This window comes from Polyodon spathula, chromosome 22, assembly GCF_017654505.1.
Source record: "Polyodon spathula isolate WHYD16114869_AA chromosome 22, ASM1765450v1, whole genome shotgun sequence".
NCBI lineage: Eukaryota > Metazoa > Chordata > Actinopteri > Acipenseriformes > Polyodontidae > Polyodon > Polyodon spathula.
In genome coordinates, this window is record NC_054555.1 from 4,940,804 (window position 1) to 4,966,975 (window position 26,172).

A 26,172-nucleotide genomic window follows, 5' to 3' on the forward strand; every position below is an offset into this window, starting at 1 on the left:
TAAACTAAAGTGGAGTCAGAAAGGGCCACTTGGGGAACATTTAAATTTGTACGCCCCCAGAAACTGTGGCAACTCTGATTCAGTAAATAGAAATTCTCTCTACAAAATCAGTTTCAGAGGGGACAGAAAACGCCCACAAAACAAAGCGGAGAGTGTGTTTGAACAGCACTGAACCTGCAGAGATATTTAAGAAAATATAAAACAAATGTTCAGCAGAGAAAGCAAATATGATGCTAGGGATAGGGAACGTTTAAAAAAAAAAAAAAAAAAAAAAAAAAAAGGTTAGTTACTATCATAAAGACGTAATTCATAGACTTTGTTTAATTGTAAGGGTATATAGGCTTAAAATTGGTATGTTTGGAATGTGTCATAAAGATATACATATATCTGTTTTAAAGCATGTTAAATATAACATGAAATCATGGTATAATCTAAATGACAACATATATACAGTGTGTGTTGCAAAAAGAAACCAACAAGGGCTGGACTCATGCTACGTACGTACATTTTTATTATTGATTCTAGGAGGTAGACATACAGAGATTCAGATCTATTTCACTTGGCTCCATTTTCGTACACAAACAGTAAGTGTTAGCCACAACCCAATCCCCAAACATGATTATTTCCAGTGTTACATATCCATGCATAAATCAGACAATAATTCAGCTGAACAGAAGTGCCTAATACAGAACGATGTGCCTCTGCATGTTCTAAGAATTTTAAATCACCAACATGCTACCAAAAATAGTTTCCACTATTGAGCAGTTCATGAATCACGTTCCCTATAAAGCACAACATAAGGGTTACAGTCTCACAGATGTGCAACTTGCAACCAGCTGTACCACTAAATGCATTAAAAAACAAACAAAAAACCCCAAAACAAACAAAAATAACGATCCAAGTGTTTTTGTGTGGAAAGCAGCATTTTAAAGCCGACTCAAAAGTTTCAATAACGGACACGTCTGCAACTGCAAATAGGCAAAAAGTTTCCATTGTCCTAAAATGAGGCAGACTGCTGTACAGCATTTGCATAGTTCAGTCCTGTCAGCAAGTTATATTTTGAACCTGAATAATAAAAAATAAAAAAATAAATCTAATTTATCTTACGAACAAGTAGGCTTGGGATAAAATCTCAGAATGCCTATGCAAAGCTCCTTGTTGCTGTCATATGTAAATATATTACACGCAGCATTCATCTGATCACTGTGACAAGCCCAGCCGAGAACCCAGGTGACAAACACTAGAAATATTGAATATACAAAAGAGACAATTAGAACATTCGTTATTGATTTACATGTGCATTTTCCCCACAACCATCTCTCCATTTTACATAGGAAGAAACAGAACTTCAGGGTGCTTAAATTCAGCTAATTAATAGCTATTCAATAGTTCTGTAAGAATAACAATTGCAAGTTTATTTAAAAAAAAAAAAAAAAAAAAAAAAATTTATATATATATCTATTGCAAATTCTACACTGGGGATAGTTTAAAAATCAAAAACCTGTGGAATGCAGTCAAATCCACAACCTGCAGGTCTTGGAGCAAAAACCTCACCAAGAGAGCCGAAGACTCGATTTTCACAGTATAGTAGGTAGAAAATACAATTACTAGCCATTCAATTCATGATAATACAGTATTAACATAGAAGCTGCACTTTCAAATGTTCAATGCTGTAAAAAAAATCCCCTGAAGACTGCACACAACGCATGAATATCCAGGTTCATCCCATTAATGGACTCCAGGTGATCTGATTTCATGATGTAACTACAGCCTGTTACCCATATAAAATCCCTCATTAAGAATTCAGCAATATAAACAGCTGCCATCCTTAACCCTGAACTCAGGGAAAGAACTCAGAAACAGGTCTGCATTTGACAATGTCCTCTTTCTCATCCTCGTGGTCTTCACTTACAGAAGCAAAGCCTGACCTGTGCTTGCTTTTCTTTTTGGACACTGTGGGGGGAATAAACAGCTTACTTAAAGAGGATGGCTTGAAGCCTTTAGGAAGCTCAGGGATGTGGCCATCTTCACTGATAACTCCCAGGAATGAGTTAGTGGAGCTCAGAATGGAATGAGATACCTTTGTGGGTTTCTTTAGGTGGACACTTTGCTGCTGGTGTGTCTGTGGGTCTCCCAGGAGCTGCTTCACCTCAAATGATGCCCCCTTCCTTAAATAATGGTATGGCTTCTTGCCACTGTAGTCTCTTATGTTGCTGTTTGCATGATAGTCCAAGACTAGCATGGAAAGGACATCTTCGTGGCCATGTAAAGCAGCAATATGCAATGGTGTGTAGCCCCCATAGGTTTTAGAGTTTACGTCCAACTTCGTATTCCTTCTGTTGGAGATGTCAATGATTTTAGTCACCATGTCAATGTTTCCACTTTTGGCTGCCCAGTGGAGAGCTGTGAACCCAGACATGAAGTCCTTCTTTTCAGCCAAGTTCGTATCCCTTAGAAGAAGCCCATAAAGCTGGTTCCAATGTCCTGCTGCAGCTTTCACCAGCCACTCATGCTCTACAGGGTCCAGAGGGGCCATGTCAGAGTACCTGGCTTCCTCACCTTGTTTCAAAGTCTTGGATATCCTTTTCAAATGAGGAGAGCTAGGAGTGGTTGCTTCCTCGATCTGTCTTCTTTTCATTCGGGGAGACTTGTATGCATCACGGTCTGCTTGGAGCTTCACAAGGGCCTTCACCTTGTCTTCTTTTGGTCTTAAAACAACCTGCTCTTCCACTTGCGTTTTAAAATCCACCTCAGGCGGAAGGCATCTCAAAGGGAGCATGTATGGCTTCTGAGCAGTCCTTTGGGCACCTTGCGTTGTGGCTCCTTTATTATATGTCCCACCTTGGTTGTACTTTAATAGCATTGACTCAACTTTATTATTACACGTATGGCTTGGTTGAGACTGAGAGGTTGGGATATCGGGCACTGCCACAATAGCAAAAATTGATGCGTTGCCCTTTTTGTCAACTAAGCGCGTCATGTCTCCAGGAAGATTAGGTTCATGGAATTCTACAGCCTCTTTTGTTGACACCTCTTGTGTGGTGCGCAGTGGTTTCCCTTGTTCAACATCAATAAATCCAGTACTCTCGGTATATGACAGATCCTGGCTTCTCTCTAGTAATGTCGACGGCGTGTTAACATTGAAAGCATTGTCGATTAATTTCTCGCCCAACAGACTGTCAGCAGAGTTCGGAAAAGCGGTCAGTTTATTGTTACGAAGGTCAGAACGAAATATCTTACCTGCTTCACCTTCAGGGCTTTGGTCGCCACCTATATCAGATGACAAGTTGCTTAAGCGCTCTGAACTCCCACCCAGGTCGGAGTGTTGTGCAGGTACTTCCGAAACGTCTTTCACAAAAGGCAGGTATTTTTTCCTGACGACAACGTATTTTACCCCCTCTTTGTCTTTCACCACGGCAACATTGTTCACAAACCTCTTGAACAACTCCCGGTTTTGCTTTTTTTCGTCAGGATTACCAACATTGAGCAGACTTTTAAAATTGTTAAGCAGCTCGGAGTTTTTCACTCGACCACCTTCATTCAGCAAGAATGTTAGAACTGACTCTTGCGTCAAACCCACCCTGCCCACCTGTGTAAGGATCAGTCCAAAACTCCGCCGATACAAAACTTTCGGCCGATCTCTGGTGCAACTTTGTGTTCTACCTGCTCTAGTTTCCGGGGCGAAAGCCCATCTGGGAAGAATTTATGCCAATTGTACTTTGAGTAGGCGGGCGAAGAGAGGGTTAGGAGACAAACACAATGTATGCTGGTAAGTGTAGTCTATTGTTTGGTCTAGTATTGTTTAAACACGCCAGGCTCAAAAAGTTATTGTTCAATTTGCATTAAGGAGCACATATTAAATAGATTACGTGTATATTATTGCCAGGAATAAATGGGCTTCTTTAGATATGTTAAAATGGAACATTTGTATTTGTTGAATTTCATTTTCATTTAGAAGGCAAACATGCCCCTATTACCTTACCTATTCTTTATTATGTCGACTGAACCTAAAATGATTATTGAGGCGCAATTCTAGAATAGTACTGTTCTTAGAATAATAACAAAAATTCTGAATTAAAAAAAAAAAAAGTCCCGGATGAGCCCGTTTAGGGATTCTAACTTTTCAGGTAATACCTTTTTTTTTTTTTTTTTTTTTTAGTTCAAAAACTACATTCTATAATGGATTGGATTCAGGATGTATTTGTTTTCAGATAATTTGGTGCACTTGTGTATGCACCGTGCCTGTAAATAGCAATCTCAATTCGTCCCACGTCATGAAACTACAAATCCCAGGACCGCTGTCACCTGCTTGTAAAATCCCTCGGGAACAGTACTGAAAACGGGTTTTTTCACTCATTATTGTGAGAAAGAGTCAAATGCCCATCGCATTTTTGTTACGCCTTTTTTGCCCCCATAAAGCAAAACCTGTCGGAACGATATCAAAATATGATTTTACTGATCTAGCACAATAATATTCTTGTGCCCAGGTTAGTATGCACAGGACCAGGGCTGCTATTCCTGAGCAAAGTGGGAGTTTCCAGGAAGTAGCCATATTGGATCCATTGAACGGTTACACTGTATCATTCTATAGAGAGAAAGACGGGAGATTGTCTTGAACCAGATTATTGAATATTCACACACACACACACACACACACACACACACACACACACACACACACACACACGGGAGCCATGGCTGCCACTGATACAGACAAGCCTTTAGTAAGTATACCTGAGTTTTGTACGCATTGATTGGGAGATTTTTTATTTTAATAATTGCGTTTTCCTGTTGTACGTTACTAGCAGTGGTTTACTTGCTTCGCTCGGTTTTTGGTTCATGGTGATGTTGATGTGTCACTGGCCGGGGCTTGGTTTTGTTTTCTGCAGGCTATTTCAGAATGGTCCCAGGATGCGCAAACACTGATTTACCAAACACATAGTGTCATAGTCATATTTACAGACATGTCCTGCGTCTGCATAGCATTGTGTGTCTCCACTACGACTGTACAGACCTCATGGGTGAGACGCAAGGGTGGTATTAAAAAACGTTAGGGTATGTGCAGTTTATAGTTTCCGTATAAATCAACGAATTATTCAATACCAGTAGATTGCCCCAGCTGGATATAATTTAAATATTGTAGCGTAAGTTAATGCTGTAGGTATCCTTTAGGTGTAAAAACCAATTTCTCACGGTTCCTATATCTATTTATATTCGAGATGTGGTAATTTTTTGTTTGTTTGTTTTATCAGTAGTGTGAATAAATAAATATATCGATTTGATTGTCCAAAAGGTAAACAAATAAATAAATAAATAATAATGTATAGGTAATGCGCTGCTCAAGTTTGAATTGCAGTTCAGGTTTAGCTGTGTTCTTAAATGTACAGAAAGCAGGTCAATAACGTGTGCATTGTACTGTGGATGTATGTTGTACACTGGAATTATTGTAGATGTATAATAGTAGACATGTTCCCTATCTATATTACCACATTCTATTACCAGCGATGACTAGGTGGCACCCCTACTCTTGCATTGATCATTCATGAAAAGCAGTGTTTTCCTTTTATAAGTTTACTGTAGCGTAATCTATCAATTGCTATAATTAGTGTTGTAGTCTTATTTAAAAAAATAAATAAAATAAAAACTAAATGTGTGAAGAAATGGATTGGGGAAAAAAAACCCCAAAAACAAAACCAAAAAAAACTTACTTTAAGTTGTACAGCTGATTTTAGATATTCAAATTTGGTGAATATAGAGGAAATCTATACAGAAATTCATACAATAGTGCATGCTTTCACTTTAGCGGTAGTGGGATTTGATGAATGGATAGATTGTAAGAATTAGTAGGGGGATTCACAAATAAGTGAACAGCTTTTTCACACCAGGTCACCACAGCCTGAGTGAGAACTAAAATGTGGCTTGCAGTACAGTAAATAACATCTGATCATATTGGGTTTCAAAAGCACTGGATTAAGGCTAATGCTTCAATTGAAACTGATGACTGTTTTTTTTTTTGTGATGGCTGTAAATTCATAGTGTTGTTGAACTGGTAGGGCACTCTGATAAAATATTGCACATCTCTATTGGCTTTGCTGACAATTAATTCATATTGCTGTGCTTATCACTATATGGTTGAGAACAGTATTGTAAACGTGTGGTTCTGGGAACTGTAGAAAATTTGGACCGCTTTGGTCATAGCTGTATGCTAATGCTGAATTAGCTCAGGTTTGGAAAGTGTGTGATTTTTGCCTTGAGCTGCCCTACATTATTGTTGTGGAAGTCACACTGAAACCTCCAGAGTCTCAGATACCCAATTCCTAAGAAATGAGGTTAAGTGATTTACTGTGTATTAAGTTTTAGTGTGATGGTTACAAGCTGATCAAAGTGATGGTAATAATAAGCCACAATCAATACTGTTGACTTCTCTGCACCTTTAAAATCCATTGACGATATACTTAGCAGAGACTCAGTCTGGGTGTGGATTAACAATGGCTAATGTCAAAGCCATCAAATTATTTTACCCAGGACTGTAAATAATACAAGCGGAAAAATCCTCATAATGAAAAAATATCCCTATATGTATATGCTTGTCACTTTGATGGACAGACAGACAGAAAGACAGATGGACGGATGCCCCCGAGTCACCTAGGCTCTGATACTTACAGTAACTTGTGTTAAACCAGGGCTTTGCATGTTTCATCACAGTTAGTTCTTTGGAGTTACGTAAACATGCATGTGTGATAAGGTGGATAAACAGAACGCGTGCCACCATATACCCACAGATACCTGAATAACTTGTTCTGAAACTCTTAACAAGTTTCATAAGCTGTGCTCTAGATGCATGTAGATGTGGTAGTGTGACACAGTCCTGTGTATGGCCACCTGCACTGTATGCCTGGGATATGCATCCCATGCAGGGACTAATAATTGTTCTGCAAGGTGCAACTGTTGAAAATGATTTAGGCTGCAGACACGCACAGTAAGTTGCATGGAGACGCTGTACCAATAAATAATGCATAGGAATTTTCAAGCCTCAAGTTTCTCATATTAATTCCACATAGCTGACCTAATATGAGTGAGCATTTTCCAGCATACATTAAATGCCCAAATGAAATGCTGTTTGTTCGTTGATGTTGTTGATTGGAAATCGCTTGTACTGTTACATTCATAGGTAATAGTACTGTACAGTGTATTGTCATCACAAAGAAATGTGCACAGGGTGTTATTGACTTGTGCAATAGCTGGGGCATGAACAGGGAGAGTGTGAACACCAGCCAGGAAACCTGTTCTTTCAGCCCCAGCTACCACTTTATTGCAGATGTTGGCTAATTGCAGTTGGAGCAACAATTACATAGTGCATTCACACAAGTCAGCGATGAAAATTAGTGCTCTACCATGTCTGTGTGTGAACAGACTGTGATAAGAAACTTGCTTCACTGTTTTCCACAAATGGGAAGGCAATGAAATGCAATAGGTGCTAGCTGGGATAGAACTAAGACTCCCATTGCGTAACAGTTTTATCCATTCCTGGTGTCACTGAGCTTCGTAAGACACACCTGACCTTGTTATGTCAGTGTTTTTGCCTTACAGAAAACCTAGTCATCAATTCTGAGAAGTAACAAAGTCAAGCGGATTAACATTTTGGAGCACTGATGAAGGCATTAGCCAAAACATTTTCAAAGACTGGAGAAAACACTGTAGTACACTTTAAATAATTGACTGCTTACTGGATCCCTGCCCTTCTGAGCTAGACTGGGGAAGGTCTTTATGTTTGGTGCTAGTGGTTTGTACTGGAGTGGAGTAGCTGTCTTCCCAAGTGGCAGCAGCAAGCTGAGTACTGGAAGTGAGATTACAGGGCCAGGCTTTTCATTCCTCTGGGATTGGGTTATCTCATCCTAGAGTGACCCTTCTGTCTCATGAGATTAAGATCAAAAATAGTGCTGCATTACTTAATTGCTTTTGACATGAAGTCCATTCTAGGCAGGACTTGATTTGGTAGACGCACAGAATTCAGATACATTTGGATATTGAACCAGGTGGTAACAGGCACACTTGCAAACTTGTATGTATGTATGTGTGTGTGTGTGCCATACCTGCTGCCTGTATATACTGTCAGTTCTTCTCTTGCAGATTACCTTTTTTATTTGTATCCCATGCAAACCATAGTGTGTATAATTCTCTGACCCTGATTAGCACTCATATTGCACTACCTATTGTTACCTTAGGTAAGGTTAGTTTTTATAGTTTCTGTGTATAATTTTAATTAATATTCACTGCAATAGTACAACAGACACACCCCTAAGCCACAGTATTGTGTGGATTGGGTATATTTTCTTGATCCTGAACAAATTATATACAAAAAAACACAGTCTACCGAGTCAACTTGAGAGAGTCCCTGGAGGTGACAAAGGTTATGTGGAAGTATTCTCATTGACTACTGTTTATTCTTGCTACTGCGCATAGACAGAGGTATAGCTAGAGATATTTCAAATGAAAAAGCACAGCAGGATATCAGAAGGCATTTGAGACCGCAAGCCAGTGTTGCTAACTCACTCCCTCACTGTTCAAGTGACAGGTTATTTAAGTGATTAATTGTAGGGTGCAATTTGTGCACGAGAAATTAGCAGTCTTGTTGTACTGCATTGTTGTGGTGGAGGTCTGTCAAGCGCAATTGTTCTATTGTTGCGGTTCTGGAGACAAGTATTGCTTGTCCTCTTCAGCCCCCTGTAGGGGATGGGTCTGAGGGGTACCCTGAGCTTTATCAAATCATACCCCGATCTTTCCTGCATTCATCACACTCATTGCCATGCCTAGTGTAATAAGTGTGAAATGGAATGACAAGTTAAATGCATTCATTTAGAGCAACAGAACTGAATATCTTTCTTGGGTTTCTTTTGATTGCTCAACTCAAGCAGATCCTCCAGGCTTCCAGACTGCTGGCATGGTACAAGAAATCCAATTTTCAGGATAATACCTTTATTTATAGGTCTAAAGTGTTCTGTAAAGCAGTTTTCCACACACAAGGTTCAGTGCTTGTCATTATAATCCCAGTGTAAACCTGTGTCTGTTGCAATTCGTTGCAGTTTTGCTAGCATAGGTGTGCCTGTGAGTAAGTTGTGTTTGGGCCATGCAATATACAGTACCTGCTTGCGAATTAGTCCAGGTCATGCAATGGTTGGCTTGTTTTGTATTTAATATACCTGTAAATCTGCCTGCTCTAAAATGTAATGTTGCTTTTTCAAACATCCAGTCGTTCATTCAAAACTGATACTGACTGTATTTCATCCACAACTTTAAAACGCTTAATAGTGGTATTTGTAGTTTATTATTATTATTATTATTATTATTATTAATAATGTCTTCAAGTCCAAATGTTTGTCAATTAATATTTTAAGTTCCTTGCAGTACCTTTTCTATTTCTAATATTTGTGAACATTGTTTTTAAAACAATTAGTTAAGATCTTGAATATTCTTGAAGAATGAACTCTGATGGGTCCAGTAGCGGCTAAGGCACTGGGTAAGCGGAAGGACCTAAGCATTACATCAGCCAGCAAGAATGTAAACTGTTTCATACACTCTGTGTGTCACTAAAATGGAGTGGGGAAACATGGCTTGCTAGAAGATGAAGTGCAGTCTTTCATGTTTTAATGAAAACAGACTGAAATGCTGTTCCTCATGTTTATGGGGCCACAAAGAGATTTCAGCATGAATACAGAGTGAGAATAAAATTTATAATGAGTTCTGCGTGGGATATTTAGAAGTGTTGTTGTTTTTTTTTGTCTCCTGTTATTTCAAGTCCCTGCACACTATCTCTCACTATGTGCAAAGATTAGTTTTATTTTTGTAAAATGGTTTTCCTTTTTAACAGAATAGCTCGTCTGAGTTAAATGAGTTATGCATTTTAGTTGTGTCAGTAATACAGTGTGATTGCAGGCTGATTCCCATGCTCTGCTGTAATCGACACAATGCGTGGAATGTGGTGAGTCGAAACAACATGAAGTCCCTAACGACCCCTACAGAGTGTGTGAAAATATATGCAAATCGAAACTTGTTTTATTTTTCTCAACAGAATGAAGAAAAGCGGAATCTCAGTCTTGGTGGCCATGTTGGGTTTGATAGTCTTCCTGACCAGCTGGTCAGTAAATCAGTAGCACAGGGTTTCTGTTTCAATATACTCTGTGTAGGTGAGTACCCAACACTTGCTAAAGTACTGGAAATAGCTGTGACCAATTTACCTGTAAAGTTCTAATGTTATAATGATCGTTTTGTGTGTTTTTTTAAGAACATAAGCTTTCTTTAAAATAACTGGAATCTATAATTTTTTGAGGTCCACTGACTTCCACTGATCCACTGTATCTATGGATTTGCGATCATAGGTTTTTCATTTTATTTTTAAGTTTATGCTCTTACATTAGTATTATTGTAGACATCTCTCTTGCTTCTCAAGCATTAGAAGTGCGCGGCCTATAAATAATCTGAGCCATATTAAAAGCAAAGCCTACATGTACAAATTACAAAAGATCATAAGGACCCTTTTAAAGTCTTGCTCTCCTCTCTAGTCTAGTGTACTTCAGAGTCTTTGTAGTTCTGCAGGCAGTTGTAGGTCAGCGGCAGCATACAAGTGCAGTGTAATTCCCAGCCTGACCATGCAGCTCTGTCTTTTTCAGGTGAAACTGGCATCGGCAAGTCCACGTTAATGAACACCCTTTTTAACACAACATTTGAAAATGAAGAAGCCAGCCATTATCAAAACGGGGTGTACCTTCGCCCGAGGACGTACAACTTGCAGGAGAGCAACGTCCACTTGAAGCTGACCATCGTAGACACAGTGGGGTTTGGAGATCAGATCAACAAAGAGCAGAGGTATGCATGTAGGAGCTGTAAATTTTAAAATGGGGCAGTGAAAGAAAATATCAAAAGAAGAAATGTAATGGGTAGAACCCTTGACCACTTTGTTCTGCTGGTAGTTTTGAATGGAACCGTGGCTTTCTCGGGCTGATACTTTTAGTTAAATTAATTTAAGGATATATACATGTATATGTGTTGTATGTGTATAATTAGAAAGACAACAGGTTTGTCTGAATGAATTGTCATATTAAAGTAAATTTAAACCTTGTGAGATCCCTAGTATAAGGTAATATTCTGTGTGGATCTTAAGAATGAGCAATAATCAATGTGAACTCATCTGACTATGTAATATACAGTAAACAAGAGGAACAGAACTGCAGCAGTAGTTGCATAAAGCTATAATTCAGTTATGTTTGACAATCAAAACAGTAGTTTTAACACTTAAACTTTGAGTTGTGGTACAAAACTGAGCCTGTATCAAGGGGCACTGCAGTTTTGTTAACATCAAAAGTGGTATTGTTCTTGTTCCCATTGAAATGCAGTAGGAGTGGCAAACAATGAGGAGAAGGAAAAAGAATCCCACTCACAAGATCAAGCCCTTTTCTTCTGCATTGTGGGGTGGGGGGGGGTGGTGTTGTTGGGGGGGGGGGGGGGGGGGACCAACATGGTGGAAAACAAGTCCGTTTTGGGGGGGGGGAACGTGGACTGACATTTAAAACCTTCCGTAAATATGGAACACATATACAGAATAATTTTCTGCGCACCAATTCCCTCCCTGTGTCATCTATTAACTCTGTGAAAATGTTTAAATGTATTGGTTACCAATACTACCCAAACTAGCTTATATATTTTTGAATATACCCCCCCCCCCCCCCCCCCCCCCCCCCCCCACACACACACACACACACACACACACACACACATACTGTCCTTACGCTGCAAGTCCGGTGTTCCATCAGCAGACATTTATCTATTTTTCTGTTTTTCTAGTCCGCTGTACTTTACTTGTTTAGAAGCCCTCATTTTGAAGTTGGTAAACATGGGAAATGTTGTACCAGTGACTCTGTTATGGTTATGTAAAAGGAGCAGACATCTGATGTGTCTCAAACCATTGAGATACTTGGGAGCTGAATAACAGTAAACTTCAAGGTATACTGGCTGTGCTTTGTGACTATCTCAAGTATAAAATAAAATAAAAAAAAACAACAACTGGGTCCTTCAGTGCTTGCTTATTTGGTTACATTGTGAGTCGCGGCTGCAACACTGGTACCTTTGCGCAAGTTACTGTATCTATTCATCAGAAGTTGTCTTCCATGATCTGCAGCTTCTGGCCTGATGTCTGATCACATGTCCAAACAGGATTGTGGGTAGCTGTGAGTTTCTCTTGCCTGGAGTTGCTTTTGATATTTGAGTCTGATATTTTTCAGTTTAATTTGCCAAGTAGTTGGCAGTAAGATAGAGAATGAGAAAATTAAAATGCCTAGAATTGTTGAATCTGATGATTTATAGTGTATTTTATGAAACCGCACAGATTTGGTTGCTGAGGTTAAGTTGCATTGGTCATTAGGCACAAGCTAATTGTACCAGCTGTTACTTTTTATTTTCCATCCCTGGCAATTGGTATAAAATTCCTGAAAGCTGTTCTGTGTCCATGCATTTGAAGCCATGTAAAAATGAAGCTGCTTTTATTTCTCATGATGTTTCTCGTTGCCTTTCGACCAGCTACAAGCCCATAGTCGACTACATTGATACACAGTTTGAAAACTACCTACAAGAAGAATTGAAGATCAAGCGTGCCCTCTTTAACTGCCATGACACAAGAATTCACATCTGCCTTTACTTCATCGCTCCAACAGGGCATTCCCTCAAATCCTTGGACTTAGTTACCATGAAAAAGCTGGATAGCAAGGTATGAAAATTGAGCACATTTTTTTCAGCAAACATAGCGGGCACTGGTTATTGCTATGGAATGTTCCACTGCACCCTGGCCTGAATTTAATCAGAGTTTAGGGAGCTGCTGTAGCTAGAGGATTCTGTCCTCTTTCCTAATTGTTCAAAGGATTTGTTTTTAGTTCAGATTAAAATGTGGGCAGATATATGTGTAAATGATGGGTTTGCTCAAAGTACTCAAATTACACAACATTAGTTGAATTGCAACACCTACAGTTCTGTGGTTTGGGTTCTGGCTGAATGCTAAAATGGTCAAATAAATTCCATTCTGGAGAGATTTTCACTCTGTGGCTTGCATGCAATCAAGGTTTGTAGCAGTGCCATGGCTGTACTTTATAATGGATATGGCACTGCTATAGTTTTTATTGAATCCAGGCCTGTGTCTAATTTCAGTAAGTAAAGTCTGTTGTGAAGTTGTAAATAACGATCATTAACTGGCCTGGGTCTGATGTGTTATATGTTGTGCTGCACAGCCAAATTGCCTTTTGTATTGCAGCAAAAAGTAACAAAATATTTTCTCTAAGAATGTATGGGCATGGAGCTGCTGAGTATTGGTCTGTATTCTGGAATAATTAGAACAGCAGAGGTAGTCTAGAATGGTTTGCAGACGTGTTTCCTTTTGCATTGGGAATCCAATCTAAATCCAAAGTATGTTAATCTATTTCCCTAAATAGGAGATGTAATAAGAGGGCTCAGAATTTAACTGCAGCAGCATTAGATTAATAAGTGAGTCAAACAATGGGACTTGGCCATTGTGACTAAGAATGTGTTACTGCCTGGTACTGCTTCACACTGTGTGTGGATGCATCTGCAACAGCAGCAGCTTGATTTTTAATTGTATTCTCTGATTTCCTGGTTGGCAGGCTTGTCAAAGGCAAACAAACTGACACGTTCATTTACTTGCAGTAATGAAGCAGCTTTTTTCTCCTGTCGCTAATGCTGGAGTGTTGCCCAAGCTGATGTTAAAGTAGCTGACTCAGGCTCCTGGTTTCACATCATCGGACATAAAATGACTTTCTTGTCAGTCTAAGCTATGAAAACTATATGTACTACCATATTTTGCTTAAAAATTGCTGTTGCAGTGTGAACACTGTCTTAGTAAAGATGTCCTGGCAAATGAGTTTGATACTGAAGTGATGATCATCTAAACGATTCTCCCCCTGTCCTAGGTGAATGTCATCCCAATTATTGCTAAGGCTGATACTATTTCTAAGAGCGAGCTGCACAAGTTTAAGATCAAGATAATGAGTGAGCTTGTTAGCAATGGAGTTCAGATCTATCAGTTTCCAACTGATGATGAGGCCGTCACAGAGATCAATGCTTCAATGAATGTAAGTAGAGATTCACTATTTATACAGCTGTGCAGTTTCGGAGGGAGGGAGGGTGGTCGGGCATTTTACAATTCTTGTTGAGCCCAGTGATTTTAATCCCTTGTTATAAACCAAATCAAACATAATTGGTTTGTTCAGTGGGCTTTAGCATGCTGCCATGCCACAGCTGTTTTAATTGTTTCATTAAAATAAACATGCGCATCAGTTTGATTGCACAGTAGTGTCTTACAGATTTAACAAGCTTTATGCGAAAGTGAAATGTTTACTGATTTTAGTCAAAGGTTTACAGTAACAAGCAATGTAAACCTATAATTGTAACCATTTTCTGAAATTAATTTCAGGCCCATCTTCCTTTTGCTGTTGTTGGAAGCACAGAAGAAGTGAAAGTGGGCAATAAGCTGGTTCGAGCCAGACAGTACCCTTGGGGTGTTGTTCAGGGTAAGTATAACTCAGACAGCAGTTCATCACAGAATTAGGGGCATACGTGATTCAGTTGTAATCTTACCTTTGTGCTGATATGATTTTAAAGTGTGAACTCATGTAAGCAGTGGGATAAAGGACAAAATAGTTAAATCTCAAGTGACTACAATGACCTAGTGATGTTGGCTTTTTTTAGGCTATTGCAACCAAGTAATTTTTGCACATGTACAAGCAAACCCTTCATGTGAGGCTCTTCTCTGACGGTAACGCAAAACCAGAAGGTGATGTCTCCTGACCAGAAAGGTCCAGCAACTTCTTCCTTAAGCAGTCAACAAATAAAGCCAGATGCTTTCAGTGTATACTGCATTATATTGTTTAATATATTTACCTTTAACATATATACCCTCATAGAAACCAGACTTCTGTGTTTAATCACTTGGCTGAGACTTTAATAGACCACAGCTGGGCACCACATTTCTTACTGGACTGCTTAAAGTTACAGTTTAGAAATGTCACCTTTTGAGATACCCTTTTCATAGGTGTATTGCTGCATGTTGTCTGAACTTGTTTATAACTTGAGCAGGAAATGGTTCTGCTTCCCGAGAATGTCAGCAGTTAAAATAGTTTAGAAGTGAAAAGACATTAATAAAGACAGTTGATCAGCACAGCGGGGGTTCTGGTTCTCCGAAGCAGGTTGGAAGAACAGCAGACGTTTCGATGGTGGTCTAATCCAGTCGCTGCAGCGAGTTAGACAATGAGCTGAGGGGTTGTTTTCTTATCTTTGAGCAAGAGGGGAAAACAAACAAAGTTTGAGTTTATCCCTAAAGAGCAGGATGCCTGCCTGTTAAGATCAAGATCAGGAAATGTCTCATAGATTCTACCAAAGCTGCTAGCAGTTCTATGACCTTTGAAAACCCATTAACTGCACTAGGCCATCTGTCGGCCAGTTTATATTTCCCTTTGGTTTACTGATTCATAAAGCCAGAAAGTGCTGTTGTATCCCTGATCTTTTGTTTAAATGTAAGGATGTTTTAAGGCATTAGGCTAATTGGGTTGTCCTCACAAGTTACCTTGTAAGCCGGGACACTCCGCTAACTTCTCTAACATCAACCTGTCCAGCTTTGGATGGGCTGTGATCTTACTCGCATGGTAAAAAACATCACTGACTTTCTTTTTGATTGAAACAGTGGAGAACGAGAGTCACTGTGATTTCGTGAAACTGAGGGAGATGCTGATCCGGGTCAATATGGAGGATCTCAGAGAACAGACGCACGCTCGCCACTACGAGTTGTACAGGCGCTGCAAACTGGAGGAGATGGGCTTCAAAGACACAGATCCTGACAGCCAACCGTTCAGGTAAATATTCCAGCCTGTCTCTCTCTCAGCATGTTCAGTGATGCTATTAATACTAGTAAATTAATTTAAGGATGATATCTGATATAGCTTGTAAATAGATTTACCATTAGAATTATGTAACTACTTCCACCTTAATGGGGAAGGAGGGTACACATTTTCAGAGTGATCTAAAAACACAAACCCTGGACTCTTGATGTTGAAGACTTGGTGTGTTGATCCAGTCTACAGGAAACGTATGAGGCCAAGAGGAAGGAGTTCATGGGAGATCTGCAGCACAAGGAAGAGGAGATGAGGCAGATGTTTGTCAACAAGGTCAAAGAAACAGAGGCTGAGCTGAAGGAAAAGGAGAGAGAGGTGAGAGGGCAACAGAGAGTATGCCTCATGCATGGGAGGGCTGTGTGAAAAGGGTCGTTTCCTTAGAACTTTGCATCTTGGGTTCGACCCTAGATTTGGCTGATCATGATAAAGGTAATTTAATCAAGAGGGGTTTTGAGATATGGGAGTGGGGGTTAAATGGACTAGTGGGTCTCTGTTTTGTTATATTAACCACTGTCTGAGCAAAAGCTGGAGTTGACACCATTGGCAGCAGTCTGATGGTAAGGACAGGGATTGGATGAGCAATGTGCTTCCTTACCATATGAAGGGCCAGCTAGAGAAGTGAAGGCTCTTGTTATATTGAGCAGGTTGACTGGATAGATTGGGCTGAGTTCTGTCCTTCAGAGAGGTATATTGGGTATTTAATAGCAACCCACGCTGTAACTGCACTAAGGCATATTGTTAACTTCTCATCCCACAGCTACATGATAAGTTTGAGCAGCTCAAGAGGATGCACCAAGAGGAGAAGAGGAAGGTGGAGGAGAAGAGGCGAGACCTGGAGGAAGAGATGAACGCCTTCAACAGACGGAAGGTGGCGGCAGAAACACTCCAGGCGCAGTCTCTACAGGCTGCATCGCAGCAGCCGCTGAAAAAAGACAAAGACAAGAAAAAGTAAGATTTTTACATTTTCATTCCTTTCTTTTCCTCTGCACTAACCGCATCTTATTCACCAGTCTTCAACACACCAGGGTTAGTCAGATGTTTAGTAGCTTTTAGTAGTGCCGTCATCTTCCTTGTAATGGAACAATAGCTTTTTATTTATGTTTTTTAAATTCTGATTCAAGTATTGAACCACAGTGTGTGTTTTGGTGCTTTTACTGTACAGAACAGCGCATACAAGTTGGGTTTGTAGTGTTCTTTACAGAAGTTTATTTCATTTATGTTTTACAGTCCAGGTTTGCAGATATTTAGTAGTCAGAGTTTTCTTGCATAAGGTTGTTCTGCATTGTCTTTTAAAACATTGTTATGGTGTGATTTGGAAAGTATCCAGATTACGTGTTTTTTGTTGGCTAAAATAGATTTACCTTGAATGAACGCTTCTTAGTATGCATGGGTCAATGCATGGCATGGTGCATTCAAAAGAAGACTGTCCCAAAGTAGAAAAGTACTCTTCTGAAGTTATTTTTCTAAAGTAGCAAGTTATAGAACTGAGAAGAGGAGCCAAACATGGGGAAGTCAATTAGAGAGTAAAGAGACTGATGAGAGAATACAGGAAGCGAGGGGAAACTGGGCAGAAGAGACCTGAAAAAATACAATAAATTAAATAAAACAAGAAGCCACTAGTTAAAATATTTTAAGCTATTTCAAATGGTGTCACTCATCTTAAAACTGCTATTCTTATTTCTTACGAATGTTTTGAAATCAGTATATTTCTTTTGGATGATTTGTGTTGCTTGAATTTTAGACCGTGTAATATAGATAATATATCATGGCGGTTTTATTAAGCGCTGTAGACTTTTAATTATTGCCATGTCCAAAGTATTTTGTCGCCATCTACTGTATGATTCTGAGACTTCATGCATTGTTGTTTGATGGCTGGTTTTGGAGAAGAACCACCACAACACCAAAGAGCAACAAGATTCCAAGAATAGAAAGTTAATTTTAATTTCAAACTTAAATATTACTCATTTAATTTTTCAGTTATACTTAACATATTGCACGAATATATTTTATATATGCATGGATTTTAATTATTTTTTTTATATGAATTGTGTGAGTGTGTAAAAAAGCAACAGTGTGTTATGCACATTGCAGTACTGGACCAGTCCATTTTCATTAAATTCATACCTGTTCATTTTGCACACTCCTGATTTTCCCATTGATTTTCACCATTTCCCTTCATGAGTTTTGTTTTTACATTTTGTTTTTATTTTTCTTGTTTTCTTTCAGTTAATTAATGATTCAGGGAAGCAGGAAAGGATTGTTCTTCCATCACCATGAATTCTGTTTTTCGCAATTCCTTCATGAATGACTTTTTGTAAGTGGACCAAAGAAAAAAACATTGAAGAGGGTGGGATTGTTTTATGAAGGCTGTCCATGTAACAAATTTTAATCAATGCGGTTGCTTGTTTTATTTAATAACTAACAGGGACATAGAGTTTCACGAGAAAGCCGTATCCACTTTACTTGCTGTAGCTAAATCCTGAGTCTTTCTCTTCATTGTGGCTGATGATTAATTATAAAGGACTTGTGAGTTGAGCATATTCTTCCCGCTGTCAGGCTTTCACATGAATCTGTATACTTTCCTTTTGTCTAAAAAATAGTGATACTTGCAGTTCAATTTGTTCAAATTGGGTTTTTGATTTTATTTTAGATGGGTTTGTATTAAGGTGTTTTTGCTGTGCTCCTGAGTAGTTGCAATAATCAATAATTAAATTGAGCCAATGAAGACCTGAATAATTTAAATACATTTTACTGCAACTATAAATGTACATGTTTCTTGAGACAATAAAACATCTATATTCTTTGTTCAATCCAGGTCTAAATGCATATAATATGATAGCATAGTTTAAATGTTTTAAGTTGAATATATAACCAAACAAAATAACACATAATTCTTCACAAAAGTATTTCTTCTTGTGATGAAGAAGTCACATATTATATACACCTCACATTGGCGTGCTGTACTATGTAAGGTTCTGAGACTGTAGGAACTGCCTGCTTCCTAATTACAGTAAGCTTTGTTGTTATTGACTTTAACTGAAGGAAAATGGAAGTGGCGTCGCTTCGAAAGTATTATTTAACCATGTCAATTTGCCTTGAGGACAGAAACTTTTTTTTTTTTTTTTTAACTGTTTTGACTAGTCTTCCACAACTGTCTCAGCATCTTAACTTTTGCAACCGTCTATGCTATTATAGAACACAATGCTCAGGTATTCCAAGAGCCGCTGAGGCTAGTTTCTCAAAGTAGTTTTGTTCAATTAGTCAAAAAAGGGAGGTGCCCTTTAAGTGTTATCAGTAAGGAAAAAAACACCAATACAAAACCCATACCGGACCAGCATGTACTGCAGTTAAAGGATCATTGTTAGGATCCCTCTTTTTCATAGTTTTTTTATCTGGCACAGGAGGAATGACAAACTTGAGAATCATCCAGCAAAACTACAGTATATCTTCCATAAATGCACTTAAATTTTTTTAGAATCGTACTATCGTACTAGCAGTGTTCACACCTTTTTTTGTTATTATATTTTAAATTGTATTTATAGGGGTTATTGATCACAAGTGCAGCATTATATATCCGTGAATAATTAACATATCGTATTGATTAAGTTAACCTGTCTTGTTTTGTTTAGCTAAACCGTCCCTATTATGAGGGTGAATATAGACAAAAACAATAAAGTTGACATGCATTGTCTTTAAGTTCCTGAAGTTTTTAAAATCTTACTTTTGGTGTTTATCAAACTCTCAAGTACTGTATTCTTTTATATTCAACCATTCCTAATGTATATCTTGGATTTCCAGTCCTGTCTGAAATCTTACAGATTCAAATATTGTTGGAACATCATTGCTTACTTTTGCAAGTGTGTGGTCTGTGCTCGTTCTCAAGGGAAGGCACGTTTGTACCTAATGTTTGTGCTGGCATGCAGTTAAGTACTCTTGGTCATCGCAACATAATAACATATTTGTTTCTACAGATGAGGGACTGAAGTGAGTGGGTGGTGTTGGGTTTATATTGTTGCACAGATTCCACCACATTTTAATACATTATATCATGTACTTTCATAATATTCTATTGTATACAATATTCTATTGTAGGATGGGGGTGGGGGGGTTGTATTTTAATGTCCACTTTTTAAAAGTTCTTGCAATTTGTTTGTCATTGAAACCCATCATCTGTGAAAAGGCATAATCTGTCCTTCATAACCATTCATGTTCACAAAGTAAGATTGGAAGTCTAAGACAAACATGTTATGAAAAAAAGCAAAACTCTTTTATATGCCTTTTTAATGTGTATACATGATATCGTGCATGTTATGGTCATTTCATGAATCGCTGTTGTTGTGTACCATTTTATTGTGTTAAATCATCTCCATGTACCAATTTTGATATTAAAGCAATACAATCATGGGTGTTTTGTGACATTTTAACATCTTTACACGTTTGCCTGGTAAAGGCTCATCATCGTGAGAAGTTCAGTCAATACCACCAGCTGGAATAAATCATTTATGTGTTATCTTTTCATCCATCTTCACGGCTGTTTGCTTTTTAATGCAATGCTAGTAATGTGTGTGTGTGTATAGGTTGGAAGTGGATTTCATTTTTATACGATCTATACAGCGTTTTTGCCTTTGCAATGTGAAGAACGACTTGATTTATGCATTGTTCATTATTTTATGCTGACACTGTTTAAAAACCTGGCTCCAGATTACAGACCATTGCAGAGGCTTTTTTTTTTTTCTTTTTTTTTTTAAACAAAATTAAAAACACAATATACCCCTAACCAACAGGATTTCATTTACAGAATGCATTTAATCCATTTCAAGTTCAAGGCCATTTACCTTTTGATAAAAGCGAATGGTGTAATGTGACACTGTGGAGTTGTGTAGGTTGTTTTTATAAAAGCAGCGATTCTGCCAGTTCAGCTCCAGACTTTGCTAGGCCAGTGCTTTTGCATATCTTGGCTACTGCCTATCTACTCGTATCAGTTCAAAGCTGTATACAGTATAGTATGTTAATCAAAGGCTAGTTTTACAATTCAGGAGCCATGTATTTAAGCTTGCCAAATCTTTTGTTTTCACACTCCCAAAATCTATCCCACAAGTATCGCTTAACAGGTGCTTGATTATTAGCCAAGCCTGGACCGTAAACCTAACCGATACTAAACATATGCAGTTACACCAGTGTATTCCATGATCTCATACTAGTTCAACTAGCTCACTTTGACAAGGAGTGCTTGGTCCTTATTATCTATTTAAAGATAATGTATGGAAATGTGTTACCATTATTTCCTAAAATAGTTGTGATTTAAATGCTGTAACTTTCAGCCATATTCAACAGACACATAGCATGCCTTGAAGGGTTGTGAGTGATCTTGAGAAATTATGGCTTCATTTACTATGCAAAAGAATATGAGAAAGAGCTTTTCTACATGAGGATCACAACCAAAATGTTTTGATCCCGATCTCCACTGTGTTTTGTTTTTATCAAACTTTTTTTTAACATATTTGTAGGTACCCACTAACACGCTTCTTTACAGCTAGAAAATTAATTTACAAAAGCCTTTCTTTGGAAGAGAATGTGTTTGTGCATATTATTATGTATTTACAAGAGACTGTTTAAAAAAAAAAAAAAAAAAAAAAATATATATATATATAATATATATATATATATCAATTTTATCATTTGGTTAACCACCATTTTCTAGTCTCATTTGCAAATTGCTAATTACCAAAACCCCATGCTGCCTTTATAAACATTATCATAACAATGAATCTTTCTAAATTACAAGTTGTCAAATAAACTATGACACTTCAGAAAGCAGGGAAAATCACTGTGTAAAATGCTTGGTTGTACTGTAACTATTAGGGTTAAAATGAGGCATTTCAACTTCATTCTGTAAATTTTGTAGGCTGCAATGAGATTGCACTGACAGTAGCCTTTCACAACATCATATCCTGGCTGCAAGTGGATACAGTATGCATGCAATTCTTAATGTATCCTTCAAAAGATGCTTTTGAAGTATCCCATTCCTCAGGTTTATCACACATGTTTTCATATATATATATATATATATATATATATATATATATATATATATATATATATATATATATAAAAACAGGTTCAAATTGAGCAATTGGTCTGGCATGTGGTAACTCGCTTCACAGGACAGTGTTGTGATTTGGATACTTTTCATTGAAAGCACATTAAAAGTACTATGCCCATTATTTGTATATATGAATACTATTACCTGGTTTGACAGACCCTGATTACAAGACAAAATTAGTGCTAATCAGGGTCTGTGAAGCCAGCTGTAATGCACACATCCACTCTATGTGTTCTTGTCCACCAGAACTGTCTACTTGTAAACCTGGAACTCAAAAGACATGTTCTGTTCCAGCGTTTTGCTGCTTAGGTTATTTTGTATATGAACTGCCCTCATACATCAGCATGCATTTAATCATTAAGTACTAGGTACACCATGGATACCTATAGCTTAGTGCTGAACAAGCTGTAACCACTGTCTTAGTTATTGACTTGCTGTTTTGTTTTTTCTGTAGCTTCTTTAGTCTTCCAAGTGCGTGCTCCTTAACATCAGGAAGACATTTTAATTAGAAGATTTAAAAAAGCCAAAACACCCCATGCAGAAGGATAAACTTGGTGCTTTCAGCTTTATGCTTCCAAAAGTCACCACTTAAATGTGTGCTATGTGACCGTATAAAACTCTTTAATTGCATCCAGCACAACGGCTGCTGAGCTGTTTTTGTTAAGCTGTGTCATTGCCAAACCCATTGCAGTTCTAATAAGCATGCTAATGCATGGGAACATATAGTTTGCTGTGAAATGTTTTCTTAACTGCAAAGCTTGCTCTTACAAGCACTTATTAGAAATGCATTAGACTCCTAATGTATACACTGGCTTACACTAACATGTTTCTTTAGCTGTTGCCTCTCAAATACTGATTGCTAAAGCTGTTGTATTGCTGTTCGTTTTGTGCTAGAATCTTTTGCGCTGTAATGGTAGAAATGTAAGCTTTATCCAAAACCTGTTTAATACACCAGTATTCCTCAGCAATAAGCACTTTATCTATCTATCTATTTGTTGTACACAGCTGACAATAACCTTCATTAGTTCAAGCCTTTTGGACAATTGTTTAAGACCTGTGTTGTAAGTGAATCTTCATGATGTTCATTGATCTGATTTTTCTGCTGTAGATAGAAAAGTCTCTTGAAGAAAACTGTCTGTAGGTGATGGTAAATTGTTTTGTTGAAGATGCTGTATTTTTTTTCTAAAGGTTTATTGACAAAACACTATTTAAATCACTACCCCTGCTCCCCATTAAGATCGGACAGTATTTGAGTGTTTTGTGCACTTAAAATTGGAAGTGCGTGAATTTACATGAAGCCCTAGATAAGATTGGAAATTACTTTCATTTTTTTAAAAAGAATATAGCATCTTTCATCTACATTGTTTCCTTTCTAATATTAGCCAACATTTACTAAGTGATTTAAAAAAAAAATAAATAAATGGTACAGATTTGTATCACATCTGCTTGTTGCCAATAAAGATTTTTGTTTTTAAACTGTGTTCATTTGTATTTGGTTTATCTTAAAATACTGGCATACAGCACAGTGTCTCTTAAAAGAAAGAGGTTAGACTTTCTCTAATTTCAAAACTTCCACTAATTACAATTAGTACATTTTGGCTGATTTCTATTAGAAAAATATCATTTTTTTCATGGAAAAAAGTGAGATTAGTTGTATTCTGGATAATTTATAAACCATTAACATTCTGATTGCTAATCCTGTAATCGAAACACAATAAGACACCAAGTGTATTTTGCTGAAATGATTAGACAAGTTGAAAAGAAAAGTGTACATATTGAGACCAGCTCATGTCTGATTTCCAGAAGATTGCTACCATGATATCAGACTATTACTCCGGTCCAATACTGGTGTATACTGTATGCAAGAGGCCATAAAAAAAAAAAAAAAAAATAGCATAATACATCGTCTATTTAAATATAACCAGTACATTTGCAGAACTTTAAGTCAGTCAGACTTAAGACTAGATGAAGCTTGTTTCAAAAGAGCTGAAATAATATTGACACCATAAAAAAAAAAAAGTTTGTATATCAATATCTTTTTTATTGAATGACAGTAAAAAATAAAGTAAAACAACATTGCTGCCTGTCATTTAAATACAGGTAAAAGTTTCACAGTAATATAATAAAATAGAAAGTGCTTTTTTTTTTTTTTTTTTTTTTTCAGTCCTGACCTACCAAGAGAAGACACTTTCTTGATATAATTAATGGACAAGGTTGACCTGCTAAATAGTTTCTTGTAAATGCATTTCAAAAATGTCTTATCAGAGGTAATATAGTACAGTCTGCGAAGTGTACAACAGGCTTTCAGCTGCCATTAAAAAAAAACTAAAAGAACACACCTCGCACATATACAAACACAATGCATTCCAGAGTTTCTACAATTCACTCTGTCTGCATGGCTTAGCTTATCAAGACAATCTGGCACATTTAGCATCACATTAAACTTGCTTATGCATGATGGGAAACCTAAAAGCATGTACAATTACATCACAAGATACAATTTAAAGACTTTTAAGGCTCATTACAATATTATTTTAGACTATATATTTTGCTAGACATCAGTTTCCCATAATTGTAAATTGCAGGCAGATTAAGAAATGCTAAAGCTGAGTTTCATTTCAAGACCTGCAATGTTAAACATTGCCATCATTAGCATAAATAAAACATACAAAAAAAGTTTATATAAATGTCAAGCTTTAAAAGCTATCAAATTCTGAATTGCACAAAAATACAAATGTATTTATTTTTAAAAAGTGTATATAGAGAAATTACAAAAGGAGTATGACAGTATTATTATTGGCACGGAGAACTTGCTGTTTACTCAAAGCTTTAAAAAAAAAAAAGTACATACATAAAAATAATTTTTAAATATTTTAAATTGTTTTAAAAAATATACAGTATACCAAGCCTAATTATGAGGTCAACAAAAAAATGGCTTTCTATAATAATGTTTTACACACATAAACGCTAAATGATGTAAAAATGGAATTATTCTAAGTGTTTTTATAAAACTAACTTTTCTTTTTAAAAAGCTAACTTCCCGGAAAACTTCCCTGAACGTGTTTTTACAGGACTTAAAAAAAAAAAAATTCTTTCATATGCCTTCAGTTATGTGTGTGTGTATATATATATATATATATATATATATATATATATATATATATATATATATATATATATATATACACACACACACACACACACAGTGCCTATAGAAAGTCTACACCCCCTTTCAAAATTTTCACCTTTTGTTGCCTTATAGCCTGGAATTAAAATGCATTCAGATAGTTTTTTTTTTTTTATATAATTTATCTACACATCCTACCCCACAACTTCCAAGTGAAAAAATATTCTAGAAATTTGTAGAAAATTAATTAAAAATAAAAATAGTTGGATAAGTGTCCACCCCCCTTGTAATATCAATCCTAAATGAGCTCAGGTGTAACCAATTGCCTTCAAAATCACACACCAAGTTAAATGGCCTCCACCTGTGTTAAATTGTAGTGATTCACATGATTTCAGGATAAATTCGGCAGTTCCTGTAGGTTCCCGCTGCTGGGTAGTGCATTTCAAAACAAAGACTCAACCATGAGCACCAAGGCGCTTTCAAAAGAACTCCGGGACAAAGTTGTTGAAAAACATAGATCAGGGGATGGGTATATAAAAAAAAAAAAAAACATATATATATATCAAAGGCTGAGAATATCCCTTGGAGCACAGTCAAGACGATTATTAAGAAGTGGAATGAGTATGGCACCATCAAGACCCTGCCTAGATCAGGCCGTACCTCTGAACTGGATGACTGAGCAAGAAGGAGCCATTACTCAAGAAAGCCCACCTTGAATCCCGTTTGAAGTACGCAAAAAAACATTCAGGAGGTTCTGTAGCCATGTGGCAAAAAGTTTTGTGGTGTGACGAAACTAAAATGGAACTTTTTGGCCTAAAAGCAAAGCGTTATGTTTGGCACAAATGCAACACTGCGCATCATCCAAAGAACACCATCCCTACTGTGAAGCATGGAGGTGGCAGCATCATGTTTTGGGGATGTTTCTCATCGGCAGGGACTGGGGCACATGTCAGGATAGAAGGGAAAATGAATGGAGCAAAGTACAGAGAAGTCTTTGA

General features: G+C 37.4%; 2 protein-coding genes across 3 annotated transcripts; one reads left to right on the plus strand and one right to left on the minus strand.

The window, feature by feature from the left end:
- Window positions 1-475: 475 nt before the first annotated feature.
- On the minus strand, window positions 476-3,703 carry LOC121297498 (ankyrin repeat domain-containing protein SOWAHA-like; the record flags this gene model as incomplete). The annotated part of the gene is made up of 1 exon (XM_041223846.1): window positions 476-3,703. A coding segment is annotated over one exon (1,863 nt), but the record flags the coding sequence as incomplete, so codon positions are not given.
- A 790-nt stretch (window positions 3,704-4,493) lies between these two features.
- On the plus strand, window positions 4,494-23,504 carry LOC121297626 (septin-8-A-like). 2 transcript variants are annotated; one of them, XM_041224082.1, is made up of 11 exons: window positions 4,494-4,634; window positions 4,671-4,724; window positions 10,070-10,184; window positions 10,668-10,863; window positions 12,571-12,757; window positions 13,968-14,129; window positions 14,471-14,567; window positions 15,737-15,905; window positions 16,127-16,259; window positions 16,702-16,892; window positions 22,502-23,504. In XM_041224082.1, exons 2-11 carry the CDS (start codon window positions 4,695-4,697, stop codon window positions 22,554-22,556), a joined length of 1,335 nt encoding a protein of 444 aa, XP_041080016.1. In that variant the 5' UTR covers window positions 4,494-4,634; window positions 4,671-4,694; the 3' UTR covers window positions 22,557-23,504. The 2 variants fall into 2 exon arrangements, with proteins under 2 accessions (XP_041080016.1, XP_041080017.1); XM_041224083.1 differs by lacking the exon at window positions 22,502-23,504 and adding an exon at window positions 18,171-20,348.
- The last annotated feature ends 2,668 nt before the right edge of the window (window positions 23,505-26,172 follow it).

Excerpts from the sequence above, each read along its gene's own strand:
- LOC121297626 (XM_041224082.1), top strand. The coding sequence starts at position 4,695 with ATGGCTGCCACTGATACAGACAAGCCTTTA. Across the intron at positions 4,725-10,069 it reads CTGATACAGACAAGCCTTTA|AATGAAGAAAAGCGGAATCT; the intron begins GTAAGTATACCT and ends TTTTCTCAACAG. Across the intron at positions 15,906-16,126 it reads CCTGACAGCCAACCGTTCAG|TCTACAGGAAACGTATGAGG; the intron begins GTAAATATTCCA and ends GTGTTGATCCAG.